We start from the raw sequence: 24,382 nt of genomic DNA on the forward strand, positions 1-24,382 counted from the left end.
GGGTATCTAGCTCAAAACACGTGTGCGGTGAGCCAGTCAACCAACCAAGATGGTTGCCATGGCTAAAAATAGAACATAGGGGAAATGTAGATTTTGGCTTTTAACTCTGAATCCAAAGCATTTAGAACAACTCTGACGGAGGTAAAATGGTTTATCAAGTTCAGATCTTGTGAGTGGGACAACTGGTTGTTGGGGTGCTACCCCTGAATTGGTAATTTGTTTGCCGTGTTTGGTTATTATCTTGAATATTATTATAGGCAGTGATAAACTGTAAACAGCAATAATTTTCAGCAAAGATCGACAAATATGTCAACATGACCAAAATGGTCAGTTGATCCCTGAAGGAGATATTGCCCTTTATAGTTATTTTTTACCAATTTTTTTCCTAAATTTTTGTAATCTTTACAAAAATCTTCTCCTCTGAAACTACTGGGCAAAGTTTAACAAAACTAAGTCACAATCTTTATTAGGGCATTTAGTTTTAAAACGTGTGCGGTGACCCAGCCAACTAATCAAGATGGCCGCCATGGCTAAAAATAGAAAATAAGGGGAAATGTAGATTTTGGCTAATAATTCTCAAAACCAAAGCATTTAAAGGAAGGTGAAATTGTTTATCAAGTCAATATCTATCTTGCCGCAAAATTTTCAGATGAATTGGACAACTGGTCATTGGATTGCTGCCCCCTATTTGTAATTTTTAAAGAAATTTTAATGTTACCTTGAATACTATTATAGATCGAGATAAACTGTAAGCAGCAATAATGTTCAGCAAAGTAAGATCTACTAATAAATCAACATAACAAAAATGTTCAATTGACACATTAAGGAGGTTGTGCCCTTTATATTAAGTTTTAAACAATTTTCATTATTTTGGTAATTTTTTGTAAATTTCAAGTTGGTCCAAATTTAAACTTTGTTTGATTTCAACAAAAAATAAATATAAGGGGTTCTTTGATATATAAATAAGTATTTAGATTTTTGATATTTGGGCCCGGTTATCAAATTGGTCCACATAGAGGTCTAAAGGGTTCAAAATTGAACTTATTTAGATTTTTGATATTTGGGCCAGGTTATCAAATTGGTCCACATTGAGGTCTAAAGGGTTCAAAATTGAACTTTATTTGATTTTAAATATTGTTGGGGTTCTTTGATATGCTGAATCTAACCATGCATTTAGATTTTGGATAGTGGACCATAATACATGTAGATAAATGTCTAAATTATTTTTTTTTAGTTTTTAAGTTTAAGTTCTTACACCACATTCATTCTGTGTCAGAAACCTATATGTTGTGTCAACTATTTAATCACAATCCAAATTCAAGATTGAATGTTGTGTCCAAACTGTTCAGGGTTCGAACTCTGCAGTCGTATAAAAATGTGCCTTGCGGAGCATCTGGTATTTTTTTGTTACATGTACAACATGATTAAAGGACCATTTATACTCAGGACTGAGTAATCAGTATGCAACAGGTGTATTAAAACAACATAGCATCATATTTTCAGTAGCGGGAGTAGCATTGTTGTGTAAATTAGTTTTTTGGGTTTTTTAAAATTTGGTCAATGGAAATATATTGCTTGGTTCAAATCGAAATAGAATGCTTTAACATGTACATGTACCTCCCTATTACTTACATTGTACATACAGGTGATACTACTTTGACAAATCCTTGAGCATGAGAGTTGTCTGTCAAATCTTTATTTCACAAAGAATGAATTGCATAACAATGAACTGAGCTCAAAGCAAAGTACTTTAAAAATACACTTTGACAAAGAGCTAAATCCAGTGATATACTTTGTACTACAGGTCCTTCATGAACATCCATCAACCAAAACCATATCTCAATAACGTGCCATACTACATGGTTGGATCAGAAGTCCTGAAAAAGACATGATTTTTTATCGTATTTTATTATATTAATGTTATCTAAGACTTGCATTGTCAGTGTTTATTTACCATTGCCACATGCACTGAATCAGTGATATATATCAGTAATATATATGTACACATAATTATATACATTTTGTATTTTAATATACTAAAAATGACATTGGGTCGTTAGACTCATTACTACATCTTCATTCCTCAAGTCATTATCAAATCTGACTTCATGATAAAATAAGATTTCATATCTACAACCAATGAAAATCAAATATTCCTCTAATTGACTAGCATTGAAACCCAGTTTTCTAAAATGGTAATCTGTCCCACTTCAACTATTGATGTTATACAACAATCAGTGGCGGATAATAAGGGCTGGGTGGGTTGGGGGTCCAGTTACGCTTCAGTGATACCCTATATAATCAACCAAATTTTTCCCACTGGATCTGCCTATGACAATGTGTCAAAGAGACAATTCAACAACCCAACCATATAAAAAACAACAGCAGGTCACCAACAGGTCTTCAATTTAGCGAGAAATTCCCGCTCTCGGAGGCGTCCTTCAGCTGGCCCCTGTTTCCATTGTGGCATCAGTTATTTTGTATTGTGTCAAAATTTTACAGGAACCTGGGTGATGTCCAGTCATGGCAGACAAATAGCAATCAGATGTTTAGGAAACACGACCTAAAACCTTCTTCATATAAGACACAAATACATGGAAACTGAACGTTTAAATGTGTTCAATATTAAAATTATAGTTTACGTTAATTAATATAACATGTCAAAATCACAAAACAGCTGTTACTGTAAATCAATTAAAGAGTAAGACTTTTTAACAAATAAAGAGGGAAATGATGGGGAAGGGGACAAATAGAGTTCAAGGGGAGCAAATGCTCTATAATTTAGTTTGAGTGTTTCAAAAAATATAGGAAAAATTAGAGGGAAAGTTTGAAGTTGAGTCATCTTTTTAGACTTTATAAGTAAAATGAGAGTGGGCAGGATCTTTTTCGGGACGTCAGGATCAGGTGTTTTTTAAGTTCAGGATGTCAGGATTTGATATTTTTTTTATTCCAGAGTGAGACCTCAGAATTTCATGTTTTAAAGCTGGGGTTTTCAGGATCAGGACCCCTCCGATCCCCCCTCTCACACAATGACTTATTTAGACTTACCTTCTAATTCTATAAAAATCACAACTCATATCAGGAACAAAAACACTATGTCTACTGATATGCAAACCTAAAAACAGACACAAAAATATCATAAAATAGTGATTGAAAGATTGATTGCACTTTGAATGTATATGTATAATTCCGACACGTAATACATGAGGAGCCAGTGTGTTTACAAATAATAATGTCACATGATTGCTCACTGATGTCACATTTGCACGATCTTGCAATACACTACACAGTTCACACATACATAACCCATTATCATGCAAATATGCAATGTGAATCAAATAATACAGAAATAATGCATGTACAGTTTAATTTTAGAAGAAATTAGTTCATCAAATAGATTAGATTTTCACTTTCAACACGAATAGGTCAGGGTTGACATTTCTATCACACCGGAATAATATTGAGATAAATGGGATTAAACTGACCGTCAAAAATGTAAAGAGAAGCACATCTCGAGAACCTTACCATTAATAAGCCATACTAACCAAAAATACTCTATATTACTAATCCCTATGTAAGTGAAATTCCACAATGGTTTCGATAAATAATTTAGATGGTGGCCAAGATGCTTGTTAAATTGGTGCTAAAAATTTTCTTACTCCTATAGCATTACGTAATAAAATTTGTATACATGTAGAATTGAAGTTTAGCATGAAAAAAACGTGAATATGCAGAAGCATGACAATATATTACTGACAAAGTGTGTATATATTTCTGTAAATGGAGTTGCCTGTATACTTCACCAAGGATTACATTTGAGCGCAAGGAGATCTATATTGGTGAATCGGTTTATTAATACCTTTGAACCCAGGGTCGAAGTTGTTTCAGTCATACTGTGTCATTGGGTCCTTATCATGCTCATTGACGTTTACTCTTAATTTATCGATGTGAATATGAATGAAAATCGTCAACATAGAACAACCTTACCACACCCCTCCCCTACCTTTTCTAGATAAAAATAAGGATGGGGGTGAGGGTGTACCTTTGAGTGTACCTCCCTATTGCTTGATTTTATTGTGATAATCGAGTTTGTCATATCTTAGTGGGAGATTACTCTGACGTCCAACAGCTGTTTTGCCAGACAAGCTAGGCCGTGGGATGTCAGAGCTCCTCCCATATCAAAAAGTGGATATTTGCCCACCTAAAATACATGCGCTGCTTCGTCGCTTCTGGTGCCAACTGACGGCCTTGGAATTAAATATATCAGGCATCAATCTGTTCATTTTTCATTTATCTCTTCATTTATGCCCTGAGGCAACGCCGAGGGCCATTACAACTGTTCGAGGCCATTTTTAATATCAATGGCATATTAAAGGGCCAATATGAAAAATTCCATATATCGATACTTTTACTAACCAACTAAGGCAACTTCATTCAAGAACAGTCTTCGAGTCTCGGATTCAAAATTATACAGCTATCCACAAACTACATTGTACAACAGGACCAATACAGAAAAAGCCTGTTTCATAACATTTTTATTAAATGGTTTTAATTCTTCGATTAAACAAAGAGTAAGAAACTTACCGTGAAGAAAGGAATTTCATAGCTAAACTTCAACTTTTCTTTTCGCATTCAATTTTGGTTGACATTGTGACTGTCAGATGTAATTTCTGATTTCTCATCCAAGTACTTAATTTTATGCTATTAAAATTCATTTCATCTAGCAAATATAAAGTAGCTGGGAAGAATAAATCAGACAGTTTAACTATTCTTGATACAATGTATCTGCATTCTGACGATTGAACTACGGAAATGAAACGGTGATAATAATCGAAAGTCATACCCCGAAAAAAGGCTGTGAAAAATTTCCGTTTCAAGTCGTTACAAAACAATGAACATCAATTAAACTTGTTTTTATGACATTAAGTTTAAAAAAAAAAAAAAAAAATGGTCACACTTTAATATTTAAACATTGTTAATGAAATAAACGACATTTTGATTTAATCGATGTCCCATTTCATGTTCATAATTATGCATGACTGTGATTTCGTAATGCACAGTTGTGATTTTGTAATGCATGACTGAGATTTCCTAATGACTGGCTGTAGTAATTTCTCCGTTCAGAATGACCAGATGTCGAAATTTTCCTTTAGCATGGGAATTTCTATACATATTGTAGTAAGTTGCTTAATAAAATGTTATAATTAAACTTTTTTCCCCTCTTTCCTGCAAAACTTAAATATGTGATAAATAGATTATAACATGCATGTCTTTTCCATAATACACCTTATCGCTATTTGTCCGCCATTGCTGGAAATCACACATGTTCCCGTAAAATTTTGACGTCATAAAACAAAATATCTGACGCCACAATGGAAAAGTGATTGTTGTTGACGTCAAAAGTTCAAGCGGCCGGGTCAGCCGGGATTAGCGATAAGGTGTATTTGGCCCTGGTAACATCTCTCGACCCATATCAGTCCTCGGCTAAAGCCTGAAGGCCGATATGGGCAGTCTCGGGATGATACCAGGGCCATGAATGACATTAGATGAAATAAAAATAAATATGGCAGGTTAGGAAATATTCAATTGTTTTTTGTTGGTTGAAATGTCCCTGACATGTGAAATGTGATTGGATTATGCAGCACATGTATCCCTGCACCAGTTCACTGGCTTCAGTTTTAAATATAGACTTGTGTAGACTATAAATGTGTACAAACCTTACATTTAACTATGTTGTAGAAAACGTGATCATCAATTCATCAAAAATATATATACAGAGAACAATGTATTTCACAATACATAGCATTAATCCAAATTTGCATCCATTTGTATGGTCTCAATAGAAGTATTTCCCGCGGAAATGTCATGTGATGTAAACATGGAATTGTCCACACCGATACGGGTGAAATACGTAGAATACCAATTGTGGACACAGCAATAAGATAAGATATAAGACCCTCGTGAGCCCGTAGCTAAAAGTGGAAACCTGTAAAACATCGAAATTTGCTGAAATTTGCTCGATTTACCCTGTAGTGAAGACAATAAAAATTTGCGTGTATAGAGTGAACCCCCTATAAAAAATAATACTGTGTTCTTAACCACTTCCCCTTTTGGTGATCGCTACAAATGATATTTTATTATATAGTATGTTAATAAACATGTTCTTGAAAATATCAATATTGTTTGAATAACTTCATAGCTTGTTGCGTTGGCTTTCTTGGATTCCCACCATTTGCATTTTACATAAAATTCTTGATACTGTGGATTCATTATTATTCGTTGGATACCAATTTTTCGTGGGTTTCGTGAACCACAAATTCAAATGTTCATTGAATTACAAATTTTCTATAAACTTTGTACACAGAACTCTGCGAAAAACAAGAAATCAAATATCCATGAAAATGGAAGTTTTTCTCAATCAACGAAAATTGATACCCACAAAAATAAATGAATCCACAGTATCTTATGATAAACTTGCAAATTTTTTTCGTTTTCTGGGGCGCTTCCTCCATGGTTGTTATGTTTGACGCCATGACTTCATAAATATAAATTTAGTAAGATTCGTCAATACAGATTTAGATAGAAACATGGCGTCAATATACCTAAAAATGGAAACACAAAAATTTACGTCCACGAAAATAGAAAATACAATAGAAAGTATGAAATAAATACTTCATACCTGCATCTCAATTATTGAAAGGTCATCAACAAAGCAAAACATATGCTTCATTTGCTTATATCTGAGATTCTGTGATATTTATAGAAAATCGTTGGTTATCTCAACAAGATTGATTTTCTCGCTATAGCCGGTAAGACTAAAGTGAGAAAAGCAATTGAGTTGAGATGACCAATGACATTGACAGGTATTCCCTTAGTTTCTAGCAATTCTTTTTTCATATCACTCTGTTGAGAAACAAAATTATCAGTTAGCAGGATCAAAGGAAAATTTTGTAAAATAGCAATAAATATCCATACTGTCACATAGAGATATATATTAATTTTATATTTTCTCCACTCTCTAAGCAACAAAAAAACTAAAAAGTAAATTCTTTTTGTATTGTATTGTATTGGAGACATAAAAATAACAACTTGGTTAGAACAGTCTCATTTAGTATCATGGGTTTCAAATTTAGTAATTTGAAATCAAATAATTTTCATATTTGTCATTCAACTTAAAATTAACCAAGATACTATATTGAAAAGATTTCTGTAAAATGTGATTTTAGGATGGATGATAGTTTGAGGCCAGTCAGATTAAGGAAAGTAGTTTTAGGATTTTACTTTGATGAACATAAAGGTTCAGCTTTCCATTTTGACATGTCACTGAACTACAAACTTGCTGGAATAATTAACACTTATTCTGATGACAGACCAACTTTAGTGGTGGGTAATTTAGATTTATAATAATAATAAAAATAACTAAAATGATGATATGATGTCCTAACAATATGAGATGAATGTCAAGCTGAGGGAATTAGATAAAACATATTTGTATGTATGTAATCCTTCTACAATTGTCATGCCAGTTGTAGACTAATGAAACAATACTTTTAGCCAGAAGAAGCTCTTTTAAATATATTAGTTACAGGATTTCTTGTTAACCCTATAAAATGGAAAAATGCCTGCACATTTTCAGACCTCTACCATGATGTTTTTGAATTCATTCTAATCTTAAATGTTATACATACCGGAATGTGTTATATGTGTATGTAGCAAGATTTAATGTTATTTTGCACAAAAAAAGCTGATTTAATTAGCTACTTTCAAAATAAACTAAGATGTGTAATAGTGAAAGGCAAATATAATATGTTAGGCCTGACATATCATTAGATTGTTATTGTTTTTATTGTTATCCATTACCATGCTGAGTTGTTTTCAGAATTTGTCTAAATTTTAAGTATTTGCAAAAATATGCAAATGAGATGTACCCTGATGCTGATGCATACTGATTGCAATAAATCTAAGATAGGGGATCACGGGGTTGGGTTGGCGGGAATTTGCCCCAAAGTTGGTCTTCATGTGAAAAAGCGTCAATTTTGACGTTTTTTCTTTCTTTTTCTCGACCTGTAAGTTAAGAGATGCTAATATATGCATCCATCTGTAGTTTACTTGGAGAGTGGACACCAGTGAAGACTTTTATCACAACAATTGTTAGGTTAGAGTGAAACTGATCTGGGTTCATCAGTGTAAAGAAGGTCATTTGCACCAAAATTCACAAAATTTCCGATTTTTTCCAATTTTGAACTTTAACTGGACTTGCAACAGGAAGTAGTCGTTTCCTCGGCGCATTTTGATAATAAACACGATCAGTCGTTATGGGCCTTTAGGTTAACAGTATTTGTCAAGGTTTCAGTCCTTTTAACTCCGTGTTTCAGTCCTTGAAGGTAAGCCCACCCCTCCAAAAAAAACAATTTTGTCTGATATCAAATTTTTAAGTTTGTATTTGAGCTCAAAAAGACTTGCAACCCTCGACTCAATAGTGTCAGATTGAGGAAACGTGAATACACTACGAATTAAATGGCATTAGGATGATCTCTAAATGTATGGAGCGCCATTGGTGCCAAAATAACGGTGGTCTGGGTAAGGCCGTAATATTACGGCCCCTGACCGACAAGGGTTAAAATGAAATAAAATGTAATGAAAATGTTCATATTAAATCCACATGTAACCCACAATTAATTAAATTAATAAATGTATCTCATTTCTCTTAAAAAGTTTTGCTCAACAAGAAAGAGTACCCAGCAAGCTGGTGAAATTCTAGCCAAAGACAGTAGAGGAACAATGATCAAAACTGCTCAACAAAGACAAAAACTAATGAAATATGCCAATATGGTTAAGGACAACAAACTAAGAGGTAAATGTTTATATCAGAAAAATACATATTGTGATTTACTCAATAAGATGAGTGTTTTACCTGAATATTAGGGTCAAGGATTGGAAGCACAGGGATATATTCTTACAGATTTCTGAAAACAGTTTTCAATTAGACCATTATCACAGAAGTAGAGCAAATAAAAAAAAACCTTTTTGATATTTGAAATGTAAGAATCAACCGAGGAAAGGATTATTTAGTCTAAGTAATCTATTATCTTTTTATTTGTTATCTTTAAGAATGAAAATAAAGATCACATTTTATGAAGAAAAAGAGATGGCTTTTTGTGATTATCAAATGTTATTGTTGTTTTCTAGACTTGGTGATGAAAGGTATTGGGTTTCACCATGCTGGTATGGATATCCAAGATAGAAAATACATGGAGGAACTGTTTGCTGCTGGAGACCTTTTCGTCCTTGGTAAATACTATGAGTGATTTGTTGTTCCTCCTTTTATTCTGCTTCAATTTATATATTTGTTCTTGGCCAAAGTATTTAAATTTTTGCCATTTCCTTACACCAAAAAATAAAAGAAAAGACTTCATATCATACTACCAATTTATACATTTATGCTCACACTACACATATATGTGTATAAATTTTATCCCCTCAAACATTATTTAAATTCACATTTTATATAATATCATAGGTATATGTTTCCCGAGATATATATATAGAATTTTCTTATACTTTGCCAAAACGAAGATTTTCCTATGGTCTTTTCAAAAGTATAGTATAAACGATGAGTCACTGTGCTAATTTACAAGCTATGAGTCGTTGAAAATTGCCTAAATTCCCTTAGAATAATTGTGAAAAAAACACATTTTTGTGCATAAAAAGAAATCTATGAGATAGAATTTTAAATTAGATTGTGAGAAGATGGGTTTTATAATATGTTTTAAGAAAATAAAAATAAAAAATGGTGTTAGAACTTGTTTCTTGCTTCAAGTAAAAATTTAAAATTTCCCTATCAGTCCAGTATAAATTTTGTACTACAAGAGTTTTCTCTCCTCAAATGGCTTAGTTGAAAAAAAATGATTCTAAAACACAAATGTTTAGTATTTGTTTAAATATTTTGAATAGTACAATAAATCAGCAAGTTTTCTTCATATGAATAAACAGTCTAACCAATAAAATTGCACATCTGTCTACAAATTTGCAGATTTAGGCAAATAACTAGACCGTTTGTGTACTGGGATAGCACAATCCAAGATTGCGGTATACCATGAATCTACCTTAAGTGCCTTAGAACTGGTGTATGAAGGAGGATATAATTTATGAGTGAATTAAGATGAGTAGTCAATTCTCAGCACTATAGTTTTCTTGATTTTGAGTTTATACAGTAAAAAAGTTATATTTCGTATATAAGCATGAGAATAACAAAGCAACACATTCTCCACAAGCAGAAATATTGGATCTCTCCATAATTATGGTTTTCTTGGTTATATTACAATGTATATAAATTAATCAACTTTACTTTGAATTAATTTCAGTGGCAACCAGTACTCTTGCAATGGGTGTAAATCTTCCTGCACATCTGGTTATACTGAAATCTACACAGTACTACAACATGGGCTGTCATGAAGAGTACTCAGATACACAGATATTACAAATGATTGGCAGAGCTGGAAGACCTCAGGTATTAATCCTTATAATGTTTAAACTTCACTTTTTGCTAGGGCAATTTAAGGGATATAAAAACAAGCAAAAAATGTGTTCCCCACTAACTTCATGTATGACATCTAACGGCTATTGACCAAAAAGTATGGATGAAAATTGTATATATGAGATTTTGATAGCTTGATCAGTTCTTTCTAGTAGATGTGAAATATTCTGCTTATGACAAATTTATCATGTCATAAAATTTAAAGAGAATAATCAACAGTTTGGTTTTGTATTGCATGTTAATGGAGTTCATTATTACAAAAAGTAACCATATATTGACATAAATATTTGATTTCTGTAGTTTGATACCACAGCAACAGCTGTTATTATGACAAAGAACCAGACTAAGGTAGGTATATATCATGTTATTTGTGTATATTATTGTATTTCTAAATTTATATATGATGTGGGGTTCACAAATGTGGAATTTTCGTAAAACTTAACATTGCTATTGAGATATTCCTTAGTTATATGCAGAATGTATGATAATTATGAAGGAATGCATTCTTTAATTGACAAACATGGTGTATAAAAAGACCAGGACCAACGTCTACTTTAAAAAACATCAGATTATCTCTATAAAAGTAATGTCAAACATTTTTGATATTCAATGCTATTAATTATTCGTAATAATGTATTGATCTATGAGACCACAGACTTTGAAGAGATCCAATTTAAAAATGTAAAATATCAAGGGATATTATTAGTTACACAGTTTGCAATTGACCTAATACAGGAATTTATCGGGTCAATAAAATGTATATCTAACATATCTTAGTTTTGGTTTTGTTTCATATTAAGAAGCAATATAACTTTATGATGAAGAGCAGCAATACAAAACTAATATTATGCCAGTTTGATTCATATATTTATATTTACCCAGCACTGTATTGAAAAGTACATAAATAATAAGTGTCAAAATAGGTTTTTTTTGTGTCTGTTTTGTCTACTGAATACTGTTGTTTGATAGAAATATACCGTCAATAAATAAAACCATTTTACATTAACATTTAATAACAATTGTATATATATAATGTAAATGAATGGTTCACATATTCTTGTATGCAAAAGATAATTACTGAAAAATTAAAATGTTAAATATCACAAACTCTTAGAACAGTTTTATCAACCAATTAATTTAATAAACAAAGTGTATTTTCCACCATGAGATTTAAGTGTCATTTGTTGATTGTTAAATTGTGGATTATTGTAAATTTGCAGTCATTAAATAAGGCAGGATTTGACTGCATACATGTACGTGTTTCAGACTTAACATTGTTTTGAACACATCTGTTTTCTTTGTATTCACCGAAAAACATCAGCAAGGTCAAGTCCATCTAGATATTTCAAAAAGTAAATTCTACCTCCTTCCCTTTGAATATTTTCATTTGCATTTGCACTGCTTTCTGTGATAGGCAATGCCAGCTGATTACATGAAACTGGTTCAGGAGCTGGCAATGCAAGAATTGCTGTAGAAGGAATTGCTGGCATTGCATTCTTTTTCTTGACTAAATTGTCTGACAATGTCTGACCCATTTTAATTTTCTGTGAATTACCAACCCGTTGATACACAGTTAGGGATTGGACACTTTTATGTCCAGTGACGGCCATAATCTGGGCTGGACCATACATATTCTTTGATAAAATTGTAGCACCTGTAGCTCTTATAGAATGATTTGTATAAATATGTGATAGGTTAGCACTTTTACTAAGATCGGACATGAAAACTGTAAACTTCTTTTCTCCGACTGGTTCATTGCAGTACCAGGTATCATCTGAACTGTAAAAACTGGACTGAGGTCTCTGCCATAATCTGTTGTTTTCTGGATTAAGCTTTGACACATACAATACAAATGAGCTCACAGGGCAATAAGGTGAATCTGCAAATAAAAGGGGTACATGTATTTGATAGTCCTCATATTTTTTTTTTTTTAATTTTAGATAATAAGATTTAATATATTTGGTTAATATTGTGATATTTATTAGTCTTAATATGACTACATGATAAATGTGAATGATTTTTGTGTTTTTTGAAATTATCATTATGCATGTTCTCGTACTGTTTGTGTTTATTATTCAATAGCTATATAAATATGTATATGTTGAAATTAAATGATGAACATTATGATAAAACCATGGCAAATAACTTTCATAGATATACGAAGATGTGGTGTGAGTGCCAATGAGACATTTCTCCATTCAAATAACAATTTATAAAAGTAAACGTACATGAATGTTTAATTTTTTACCCTGTAAGCTGTTCCTTTGGGTAAATAATTATTTATCGGCCCAATTTTTTGATGTTTTAAATTTGAATGACCCGATACTTTTCTTCTGTATTAAGACAATTATTGCTTATATAATTTATTACACCAAATAATGGCAATATGTTTTATTTTAATATTAAAAAAGAGGTTAAATTTATTTACCTTTCACTTCTGGCATGACTCATGAACTCTCTTCTTTGTCAGTTTCCCTGTGGTTTTTTGTCATCTCATCCTCTATCTTTCGTACAACCTTTAGTCCTGTGGCAGGGTCCGTCTCTACACCAAAAGTTGTTTTTGTCATCAAATGCATGTTCTCCTGTCCCCTCCTGCAAAAGTACATTCTTATGTCAAATTGTACTTTTGTGTACAAGCCAGATGGAGTATTTGTTGCACAATAGATTGAACGGTATAACTTGATCAGGTCAGTTTCATTGAAACTGGGATAGTGATCAGTGGTACCCAGACCCATTCTTTTCAGTTCTAAAGTCGCTGCTTTGAAATTTACATTTGCATCGTTAAATGCAGCGTCCTTTATTATGCTAAATGTTTTGTTGTAAGGGGGTGACCTTAAATATCTATTCAATCCATATATAATGTTTTCAAGTGACGAAATCTTGTAGTGGTTACCGTCTGGTTTTCTTGCATTCATATAAAATTGCCCCAATATATCATTCAGACGAACTTCATCATATTCCTCAAATCTTATGTCCATTTCTGATTCTCTGAAATATTCCCTGAGGGTGTTCCCGGCCTTTTTGTTTGATCTTAGTGTGTTTGCTGCATTTATCTTAAGCCGTTTGTCCATCATCTCTTCATCCGTCGTCTGCCCAAAGTGTTTTAAGCTTCCAGTCGCCATCTTGCAACTAAATAAACAAAAGGGAAGCAACTCCGATTTTTTTTTATTAAGTCAATGGTACAAGGGAGATAATTCCAATTGACGTAATAAAAAATTGTACTGAAATTTATTAGGACAATATCAGCCAATCAAATTGTGAGAAATTACTCTAAATGAGGATAAAACACTTTACTGATGTTTCACAATGTGGTTGCATTTTATTATCTTTAGCTGAAATGAGCAAATGAATAAATTTATGATTTTAAAGTTTGTAATGAACATTGGATATGACAAGTAACTGTTGGGTTTTGAGTTGTGTACATCAAGTTGTGATAAGACTAGGTTGATTTAAAAAAAAATACTACAGTGCAGTTTATTATTCTATTCAAACATAAGCATACACACAGTTACAAATTCTACAAAGATACACAACGTCATATAGATAGTGGCGACGGCACATATAGTTACGCTTTACATTCACGCAATCCTCTACAGTTATCCTTGTATTAAGAAACACCAGATTAAAGTGACTTAATCTACATGATTTTTTTAGGCAAAATATGAAAATCTATTGAATGGTACACAGGTCATTGAAAGCAGGTAAAATGTTTTCAAAATGTTCATGAGTCTAAAAATAAACAATTATTAAACAATTGTAGTTATATTAGTAGCTTTTATATGAAAAACAAGAATGTTCAACTTTCAATTTATTAAATTAGTTTTTTTTTAATTATAATTAGGTTCTAATTCATGCATGCAAAAATCTTAACATTTTGAACAATTTATCATTAAATTATTACATTTTTCTGTGTTGCCTGGTAGTGTCCTGCTCCTATGATTGGGATCATTTCTGTTGTCTTGAATAATCAAATTTGTTTGATCAGCAACTTCTTAAAAACAGCCTGACAGTATTCAACTTAACTCTTGCACAGAGTCTTGTAAAGGACAATAAGTTGTAAACCTGCTATTTTAATTTCTGTTTGCGAGTAATTCAATGGGTTTCTTTAACCAAACCATTGACTTTAATATTTTTTTGTTTTTATCATTTAGAGAAGACAGGCAACACATATCTTCTTGTATCTTTATTGTTTTTTTCTTTTCCCTAAGTCTACACAAACATTTGGTGGAACATTTGAATGCAGAAATAGTGTTAAATACTATCAATGATATATCTATTGCCATGGAATGGATCAGGTATACATTTCTGTATATTAGAGTTATGAAGAATCCAAAACATTATGGTAAGGCTCTACATAAGATTGAATGCAGATTAGCTATGTTTTTAACCATATAAATGTAAGGAATGTACCGTAGCACAATTCACTTGAATTGCTTTATTTGGTAGGCAATCAATGATGAATTGGTTAAAGACAATATTTGATGAAGAATAAAGAAAAACTATATGAATATTTAACAAAAAAACGCAAAAAAGTTTGTACTTTAAAATGCATGCTATTAAAACTAGACTCCTGTTTATAAAATTAAAAAAAAAGCATGTATGTGTTAGGAATAAAAGAAAGTATGTCTTTCAAGGTTATATGTATATTCAAACTTATTTTCTTTCACAAGTTCTTCAAATTTGATTTAATTAAGAGGTACTATACAATTGGTGTGGCTAAAAACAAAGATGCTCCAGGTGAACTAAACTGACGTTATTCTTAGGTCAAGTCACCAGAGTCAAGCTGTGTAACACAAGTAATTTTTATCAATACACTTTTGAATAGCTCTTAACAGTATCAGGAGCTGAGTGACCAATTGCAAATAAATAGGATTAGCACATGAATGATTTTTGTTGTGATTGACTATAAATGACCCTATATTTCCTCATTGTTTCCTGAAATTTGTTCATAGTGAAATGCAAAGAAGTCTTGTAAAATATGAAACTTCTAGCAATGGTAATTGTTGGTTTTAAAAAAAATGTCTTTCTTTTGAATTGCTTAGTTCAAGTACACTTGTTAAGTCACAAACTATATGACTGATATAACAATAAGAAGTATTGATACTTTTCTTTAGTTGAACAACAGCCTTAACTTAATTGCTTCCATCTTTCTTTTTATAGGAATACCTCTTGGATTGACAAAAGAACAGATAGAGAAAAGACTGCAAGGTATATTCAATAGACCATACTTTATGCACTTATATTGTTGATTTAGCAATGAAATTTTTTATCATTACATTTAAAGCTTTCTTTATATATTTTCTGATATTTGTTTAAATGCATTCATTTAGGACTTGGATAAGGTGAGAATATCAAGAGAGATCAAAATAAAAACAAAAAAAACAAGAAATGAAATTTTATTAATAGTGAACTGCTATATTTTATCTTAAATATTAATATAACTTACTGATTAGAAGATTGATTTAAAAAAGTATATTTTTAATAGACTTTAAAAAATATATTGAGCAAAAGACAAAATTTGAAAAAATAGACTCATTCATTCACACAAAACAAAGCAAAAACTAGGTTATGTCTTGGCTATACTTTGGCGAGTCATGACCAAACTTACAGGGTTAGTACATATTTTTCCTTAGAGTGTCCTAACAGATTGTAGTTTAACTTTTGAACCTGATCAGTTCTTTTTAACTTGGTTTCCAACCTGACTTCTAGATAAAGCACACAATATACTGTTTAAAACCTTTTTTTAAGATACAAAGTCTTTAATTTTGTGTGCTTGATGTATGTTTAGTCTATGTAAGATTTACCATTGGTATTAGTTATAAAATGGTGTTGGTTTTTTTTTACAGATCTGTGTATGAAAAGCTTGAATGAACTTGAAATGACTAAGATGATTACAATGGATGAAGAAACTTTTGATGTTAAACCAACAGGTATAACTTCATCATCGATAGCAAAGTATTGTTGTCTTAATGTTAAAACCATGAGGAATTCCATGGTGAAGTAGAAAAGACAGTTTCCTTTTACTGTGGAATCATATGTTTTCTTTGGTACCAATGTTCATGGTTTTGTGAAAAATCATGTTTTCTTGAATATTTAAATTTTTGGTTTTGCCAATGTCTGCATATAAGCTTTTAGACAATCCCTTATTTGTTGAGTATCAAAATTCATGGTTCACCTAAATCAACGAAATCCATGAAAATTGGTATCCCACAAATATAAATGAATCCTCAGTATATGTACCGCTTGTAATATAATATCATGTCACTTGGCGCTGTTCCATAAATTACCATGACATCCCTTCTGGACTGCAACTTTTTTTTACGATTCACACATGGGCATTATGTTTTTCAGTCTGTGTGTCCATTCTTTTTGTCCGTCTGTTCTGCTTCAGGTTAATTTTTTAGTCGAGGTAGTTTTTGATGAAGAAGTCCAATCAACTTGAATCTTAGTACAGGTGTAATACCACCATTGATTTTCCCCTTTTAGTCTCTGTTAAATTTGCACTTTTCAAAAAAATGCGGAGAAGTTATCTTTGTTTCAAATAAAGAAATACTTGGCATGAGTAAAGTTTTATCCTGTCCAGTACTATGGAAAAAAATTCACATAACATTTCATTGCATATAAGAAAAGAACCATCATTGGAAGTTAACCAATCAAATTTCTCCCCTTATTCAACCTGTGTATACGATTTAGTCACCATGTAACCTCAAGTTTACAAAATATTCTAAAGAAACCCTAAATAAAAAAATAATTGTGCTTTGAAATACCCAAGACATATGTTTATGACACAGAAATGTATTACTGCATTAAAATGTAGGATTAATTACTTACATCTGTCAAATTCAAGGGAATATTTGTTTTCGACCTATTTTCGTATACAACTGGATGTGACGTACCATGATTTGATGGTATTTACCGTGTATCATCGTACATCAAATATAGGTACTAACCAAGCAGGCGTGAGCGATTTTGATCTTACACGGTAACGAAAATCTTTGTTTTGTTCACATAATGTCAATGTGTACTTCAGTCTAAACATAATTGCTGTTTTAAGAAATGATTTGGTCGTAGGTTGATGATTAGAGATGTCTCATTATTTTCCCAAAACAAGAGGAATTACTAAAACATTGTAAAAGCATGTGCAAATACTTGTCAAAGAAGTTGGGCCTCATCTCATCCGATATAAATCTATATTCATTGCAACTTTTTTTCTGATAGAAGGTCAATGTGTGTGTGTGATAAGTATAGCGGTTTCAATAATTGTCATTGAAATCTTTCATACATATGTTATTTTTCGATATTTTATCCCTAAAGAAGCGTTGTGTACGGTGTTTAGCTGACCACATAAATCCTTATGTACGGTGCATAGTTAAGTTGTTGTACACCGTACACAAAAACTTTATTTTCTTACCAGTTTTTTACCCAAAAAGTTTCAAGGAATGAGTAATCACAGGTAGGTTTATGATTGGTAACTATTACTTTTGCCCTGTATAAAGTTTCTTTCATAAAACATGTAAATGTCTCAACAACTGTATCGAAATTGAAAGTTGGTGTTGACATTCACAACTATTTACGCATGTACAAGTTAATTGTTCTTATTAGAATATCAAAGTTGTTTTATGAATAGGAAAAAATCGATGCAAACATTATTTGGAGCAGGAATTTCAAATGTTGAGAAATGTACATTAAATGTTGATAAAGCAAAACAAAGATTTTCGTTACCGTGTAAGGTCAAAACCCGCTTGGTTAGTACCTATATCCGGTGTACTGATGATACATGGTGGTATTACACCTACATATGTTCCCTATAATATAATTTTTCTGATTTAATGCCAAATTAGAGTTTTGACTCCAATTTCATGGTCAACTGAACAAAGAAAATGATACTGCAAGTGGGCATCAGTGTACTTAAGGCACATTCTTGTTTTTAATATCACACCTTTGACTACAACATATTTCAAAAGCATAAAAATAACATTACAACATGAAACTGGATGCCTTTAACACAATAAAATTGAGAATGGAAATGGGGAATGTGCCAAAGAGACAACAACCCGACCATAGAAAAAAACAACAGCAGAAGGTCACCAACAGGTCTTCAATGTAGCGAGAAATTCCCGCACCCGGAGGCGTCCTTCAACTGGCCCCTAAACAAATATATACTAGTTCAGTGATAATGAACACCATACTAATTTCCAAATTGTACACAAGAAACTGAAATTAAAATAATACAAGACTAACAAAGGCCAGAGGCTCCTGACTTGGGACAGGCGCAAAAATGCGGCAGGGTTAAACATGTTTGTGAGATCTCAACCCTCCCCCTATACCTTGCTTGTTTAAACTATGCTAAGAGATAACTTTCCAATGTATATTTTATGATTTGTAGAAGCAGGAAGATTAATGGCCAGATACTGTATAGCATTTGAAACAATGAAGAAGTTTTGTAAAATATCAGGAGTTGAAACAATTTGTGAATTAGTAAGTCAGATATATTAAGATAAGTTTAAATTGATATTGATATAGTGTCATTGTTGGCATTATACCTCTACAGTAGATATGAATTCTATCAGGACAAGTTCACTCTTGGCAAAATATAGTATAGATTTTAACTTCATCATTAAATATTAAAAACACAACTTTTGTTTCTTAAATTGGTTTATTACAAAAGCCTTAATGTTAGGTAAAACTAATTCTTTAGGTTAAGTGTGTGTTTATTGTTGTTTTGAGTATTTTGTGCATTCATTCATGTCGTCGTCCATTTGTTAATAGCTTTTATCATACATCCTTTGTTTTTTTATAAGGCTGGGGAGATGATGCAAATATCAATTATTTTTCAAGTTTAAATAAAAAATGAAGTAACAGAACAAAAAGTTAAATTAAGCTAGATTTCATTTCCATTTTATCAAATTATTATGCAAAACAATCTTATTTTATTGTAGATCACTTTGGTTGCTGATTGTGAAGAGTTTACAGAAATTCAGCTGAGAACCAATGAAAAGAAAACATTAAACTCCTTGAATAAAGATAAAAACAGAATAACAATAAGGTTTGTTTAAACCATCATAACTTGGGTATTTTTGTTGTTGAATAAAGATAAAAACAGAATAACAATAAGGTTTGTTTAAACCATCATAACTTGGGTATTTATGTTGTTGAATAAAGATAAAAACAGAATAACAATAAGGTTTGTTTAAACCATCATAACTTGGGTATTTATATTGTTGAATAAAGATAAAAACAGAATAACAATAAGGTTTGTTTAAACCATCATAACTTGGGTATTTATGTTGTTGAATAAAGATAAAAACAGAATAACAATAAGGTTTGTTTAAACCATCATAACTTGGGTATTTATGTTGTTGAATAAATATAAAAACAGAATAACAATAAGGTTTGTTTAAACCATCATAACTTGGGTATTTATGTTGTTGAATAAAGATAAAAACAGAATAACAATAAGGTTTGTTTAAACCATCATAACTTGGGTATTTTTGTTGTTGAATAAAGATAAAACAGAATAACAATAAGGTTTGTTTAAACCATCATAACTTGGGTATTTTTGTTGTTGAATAAAGATAAAAACAGAATAACAATAAGGTTTGTTTAAACCATCATAACTTGGGTATTTTTGTTGTTGTACAATCATACTTCTGTACAAAGTAAAAAAATTGCATGATGAATAATTTATTTTGCACATTGGAACTGTAACCAATAATAATTTGTTCAATGTAGCTACATATACCGAATCTAAAGCTTTCCTATCGTATATTTCAAGCCTAGATATGACAATGTAAAACTATTCAGAAGAAAAAACTTACAGCCTGATTTATGTTCAAAACAATAAACAGAAAACAAATATGATGTATAGCAACAATCAACAACCACTGATCTCAAGCTCCTAACTTAGGACAGTCACACAACTTTGAATGGACACACAACTATATTAGTATTAATTGGTATATTAATAAATGAGTTTTGAGGTTGTGTTTTTTCCCTGTTATTTTTTTCAGATTTCCTATTGTAGGCAAGATAAAGACAAAACAGATGAAAGTAAATGTGTATGTAATTTTAAAAGTGAACCATATAGAATGTCAGGTAGTTCTGAATAGTATACATGTGTCTTGGATGGAGTGTTGATATATATCCCGTAGGAAGACACCTGTAATTAGTATATGTCAATTTTGCATGCCGCTGAAACATTCAAGATGGATCATCAATCTTTTTTGAATGTTCTGGTATATTACAAGTAATTAGATTTTTAATTGGACCGAGCCTGGCTAGTCACAAAGAAGGACTAATTTTTCAATTTTCAAATGTTGATAGTTCAAAGTTTTGTATTTTCTTTCAATTACAAGATTAATCCTTGGCTAGTTAACTGGATTATTGTATTATTTTTATAATAAGTTTCCACTTCAAAATATAGGGAATATTAGTGAAAAAACTCCCATTGCCATAATTTAGATTTTTGCAAATAAATAAAATCATTATTTATACAAAATTCTCAGAAATGATCCTGAATATGTTTAATTGTCATTTGTTCCATGTTTGCATTGTGTTCTGATTCTTTGTAAATATTTTTCGGGTAAATCTATTTCTGTTTGATGTGATGCTGTTCTAATCTTATTTTAATTGTCTGTTATTTATACTGTATCTTTTCTTTGGTAATCTGTTATGTAATAGGGAAATGTGTGTTAACACCTGAGCAAACATCCAACCTCATATCTTTTGCAAATTCTTTGACCTGACAATTAAACCATCCTGATGCAACTTTCTGCCCTATATTTCAATTTCGCTAATAAATGTGTCAGTGAACAAAATCCTCAAAGTCACACATAATGAGTTCATAGTAATTTCATAGTAATTTAAATAATTTAATTACCCCTGATTTCTTTCAGAACACACCATTTGAACTCATGATATGTAAAATTAAGGATTTAGTGCTCACATTATTATCGACCTAATTTTTCCTGCTATAACCTATCTTGTAAATAAACTCCTGGGAAATACTGTGTAGCAATGCCATTGGTATCCATGTTTGAATTAAACATAAATCATAATTTAATTACAACTTTTATTTTATATATATACATCACAATTATAATTTGGCCCTTGGGGAAACTACTCAGCTAAAAAATTTAATTTTTTGCTCCATGCCTAAACCAAGAGCCTAGCTATGTGCATACTGAAAGTAGCAAAGTATAGACCCCTGGCTTGATATCACACCAATCCAATTGGAACGATGGTTCAAAATAAATGCATGAGGCTATCAGGAAGCCTATGAGGCTATCATTCCTAGAGGCTATCATGCCTATGAGGCTATGAGGAAGCCTATAATGAGACAATGAGGAAGCCTATAAGGAGGCTATGAGGAAGCCTAGTAGTGTTGATGTTGAATTGGTGTTGGAATGAATTTGTATGAAATTTGACAGTTTATCCCAAGAAATTCTTGGGGGATGAGTGAAATTTTTGAAACAACCAGTGATAAAATTTCATAAATGTCCATAACACAGATGGTAACAGCTGAGTGTCCCCAAGGATTTGTGAGGTAAGGGAGGGGGTACCTTCAATAAAGCCATGAAAAGAAAAAAAAAAAAAAAAAAAAAAAAAATAATAATTATAATAAAAGTTATCACAAAATAATAACACAATATCAAAATCAATTGTCAAACAAAAACAATATCATCCAGAAACTCTGTAAAAAACATTTGTATGGAACATTTGAAAATAATCATTCCCTTAAATTCTACCTAACCTACTTTGAGCTGTTTTAATAGATGCTGGAGTTACCATAATGTATCTGGTGTAACTATCTGAAGTCCAGCGCCCTAATGTTTTTATCAAGTGATCTTCTATTTTTGCCTTACCAGCACTAGTAGCTGCCCCAATTCTAAAACTATGACCATTATAATGACTTGAGTTGAAACCACATATATCCAGTACTTTTTTAATACAAGTGATGAAATATTGTCTCTCCAGAGGTTTCTTATCAATGGTTATGAAAAGTGGATCAGTTTGATTAGTAGGAGATAATTCTTTCCTTATTTGTATATATTCTAACAAAATTGTGTAAGGGCAGATAAGCTGACCTAATTTATGTAGCTGTATATTTATGCCTTTTCTAAAAGGATCAGTTTTTGATTGTTTTAATTTCAAAACTACTAAGTCTGTGTGAAATACAACATCTTCAATACATAAATTTATATGTGGATCAAATTGTGAGGCCTTTGACACTGTAAACTCACCACATCTCAGAAATCCATAAAATGCGACAATGCATAATAATTTTCATCTCAACAGCAAAGAAATTACACATCCTGGGAAAATCCTAAAATAATGACTACTGAGTAATTAAAATCAAACTATGTATAAACCTAACTTATATAACATATAAGTACCTATATATACCAGGAATGAAATTTTGTATTTGTGGTAGAGGCGCTTTTGTCTACAAAAAACTCATCAGTGACCGTGACGCTGTTTCAAAATTTATATTTTGCATAGTTATCAGTTGATGATTACATGCCCAATGGGTTAAATGGCAATATTTTTTTTTTTAAGAAATTTGGCATTATAAATTTTAAGTGAGTATAATTAAAAGTTTTGATATATTAAACCCTCATTTTGCTAGGTTAATCCAGGCAGCACTTGGTTGTTTGATGGTACAGGATTTTTCACTTCAGCAGGACACCACCAGGATATTTAGAGCAGCTAATAGAATTTCAAGATGTAAGTTACTGTAAATCAACTTTCTTTCATGGATACTGTATTTGGCGTTAAGCCCTTTCTATCCCACTTCACGATGATTTAATTTCACTTAGTGAGTTAGATAAGGAAATAAATGTAAGTGACTATTTATATTTGCATTATTATAAACTTGTGAAAGTCTCAAAATTAAATAGCTCGTTAAAAATTAGTTGGTTTACAGTATTAGAGTTCCTCACCATTCACACTGTATTTTGATGAGAAACAATATGGATAAAGTTTAAGTTGTAGAACTTTTCCTTTAGTTCAATAATTATACCCTGCCCCCAAAATATAATTTTAGGGGTATATGAAGGAATCACCATATCAGTCCATTTGGCTTTGAGTCCATAACTTTTGTTCTGTAGAACTAAAGGAAAAAAACTGTAAACAATAGCTTTGGGTGTCATATATCAAAGTCAGGTCACTCTGACTTTGACATTTGACTCCCATGAAAGTAATACCTTCTCCAATGCCATACCTGCCAACTTTTCAAAATGTCCATGTTGGTTTTACGTGCAAGATGGCTCTTAAAGTGCTACAAAACATTCAAGGTGGCTTTAAATACATTTTAATGTTGTTTTTTTTGGCTTCTTCATACTTTTGCCAGCCTGTAGCATTGTTAAATTAATTGTTTTGTTTAAGATTGTGGACAAAATTGCACTTTCAAAATTTCCATTTGGGAGCCTTCATGGGGGAAATCCCCTGTAAATAGTGACAGTTGGCAGGTGTTCAATTCATGTCAGTGCCTAACTTAAGATGACAACTTGGTATGCAGTTGCATCAACGGTTGGAGGTTTTACATATACGAAAGTCAGCTCATGATGACCTTATCTTTGACCCCTAAAATAGCAAAACCTTGTCCAGTTTGTGCTGTTGCATAAGTTTTGTACTATAAAACTTCAGACATTTCAGAGAAGAAATCTGTTTTTTTTTTATCAATATAAAGTATTTGAATACTAAAATATTTAAGAATAATAACACTTGCTGTAAGATGTTTTCAAAAGATGTTTTTATGTAGCCCAGAAGTAGATGTGACTCATGGAGCCATTATATTAATTACAAAATGTAATGGTAAAAACTAAGTTGTAGAAAAGTAATGAA

At 31.6% G+C, this 24,382-nt stretch overlaps 1 protein-coding gene and 1 pseudogene across 1 annotated transcript in view; one reads left to right on the forward strand and one right to left on the reverse strand.

Annotated features, from left to right (window-relative positions):
* Window positions 1-24,382, forward strand: part of LOC139514450 (probable ATP-dependent DNA helicase HFM1) — a 64,373-nt gene that overhangs the window by 25,510 nt on the left and 14,481 nt on the right. The window contains exons 13-25 of the mRNA XM_071303736.1: window positions 7,227-7,383; window positions 8,716-8,854; window positions 9,190-9,291; window positions 10,365-10,510; window positions 10,838-10,885; window positions 14,192-14,238; window positions 14,746-14,879; window positions 15,698-15,745; window positions 16,384-16,467; window positions 18,924-19,015; window positions 19,477-19,583; window positions 20,548-20,595; window positions 23,166-23,263. Of these exons, the coding sequence (XP_071159837.1) occupies window positions 7,227-7,383; window positions 8,716-8,854; window positions 9,190-9,291; window positions 10,365-10,510; window positions 10,838-10,885; window positions 14,192-14,238; window positions 14,746-14,879; window positions 15,698-15,745; window positions 16,384-16,467; window positions 18,924-19,015; window positions 19,477-19,583; window positions 20,548-20,595; window positions 23,166-23,263 (1,250 nt within the window). The remainder of the gene's footprint in view (window positions 1-7,226; window positions 7,384-8,715; window positions 8,855-9,189; window positions 9,292-10,364; window positions 10,511-10,837; window positions 10,886-14,191; window positions 14,239-14,745; window positions 14,880-15,697; window positions 15,746-16,383; window positions 16,468-18,923; window positions 19,016-19,476; window positions 19,584-20,547; window positions 20,596-23,165; window positions 23,264-24,382) is intronic.
* LOC139514451 (uncharacterized) lies at window positions 11,744-13,654 on the reverse strand (annotated as a pseudogene).

This window comes from Mytilus edulis, chromosome 3 (genome assembly GCF_963676685.1).
Source record: "Mytilus edulis chromosome 3, xbMytEdul2.2, whole genome shotgun sequence".
NCBI classification, from domain to species: domain Eukaryota; kingdom Metazoa; phylum Mollusca; class Bivalvia; order Mytilida; family Mytilidae; genus Mytilus; species Mytilus edulis.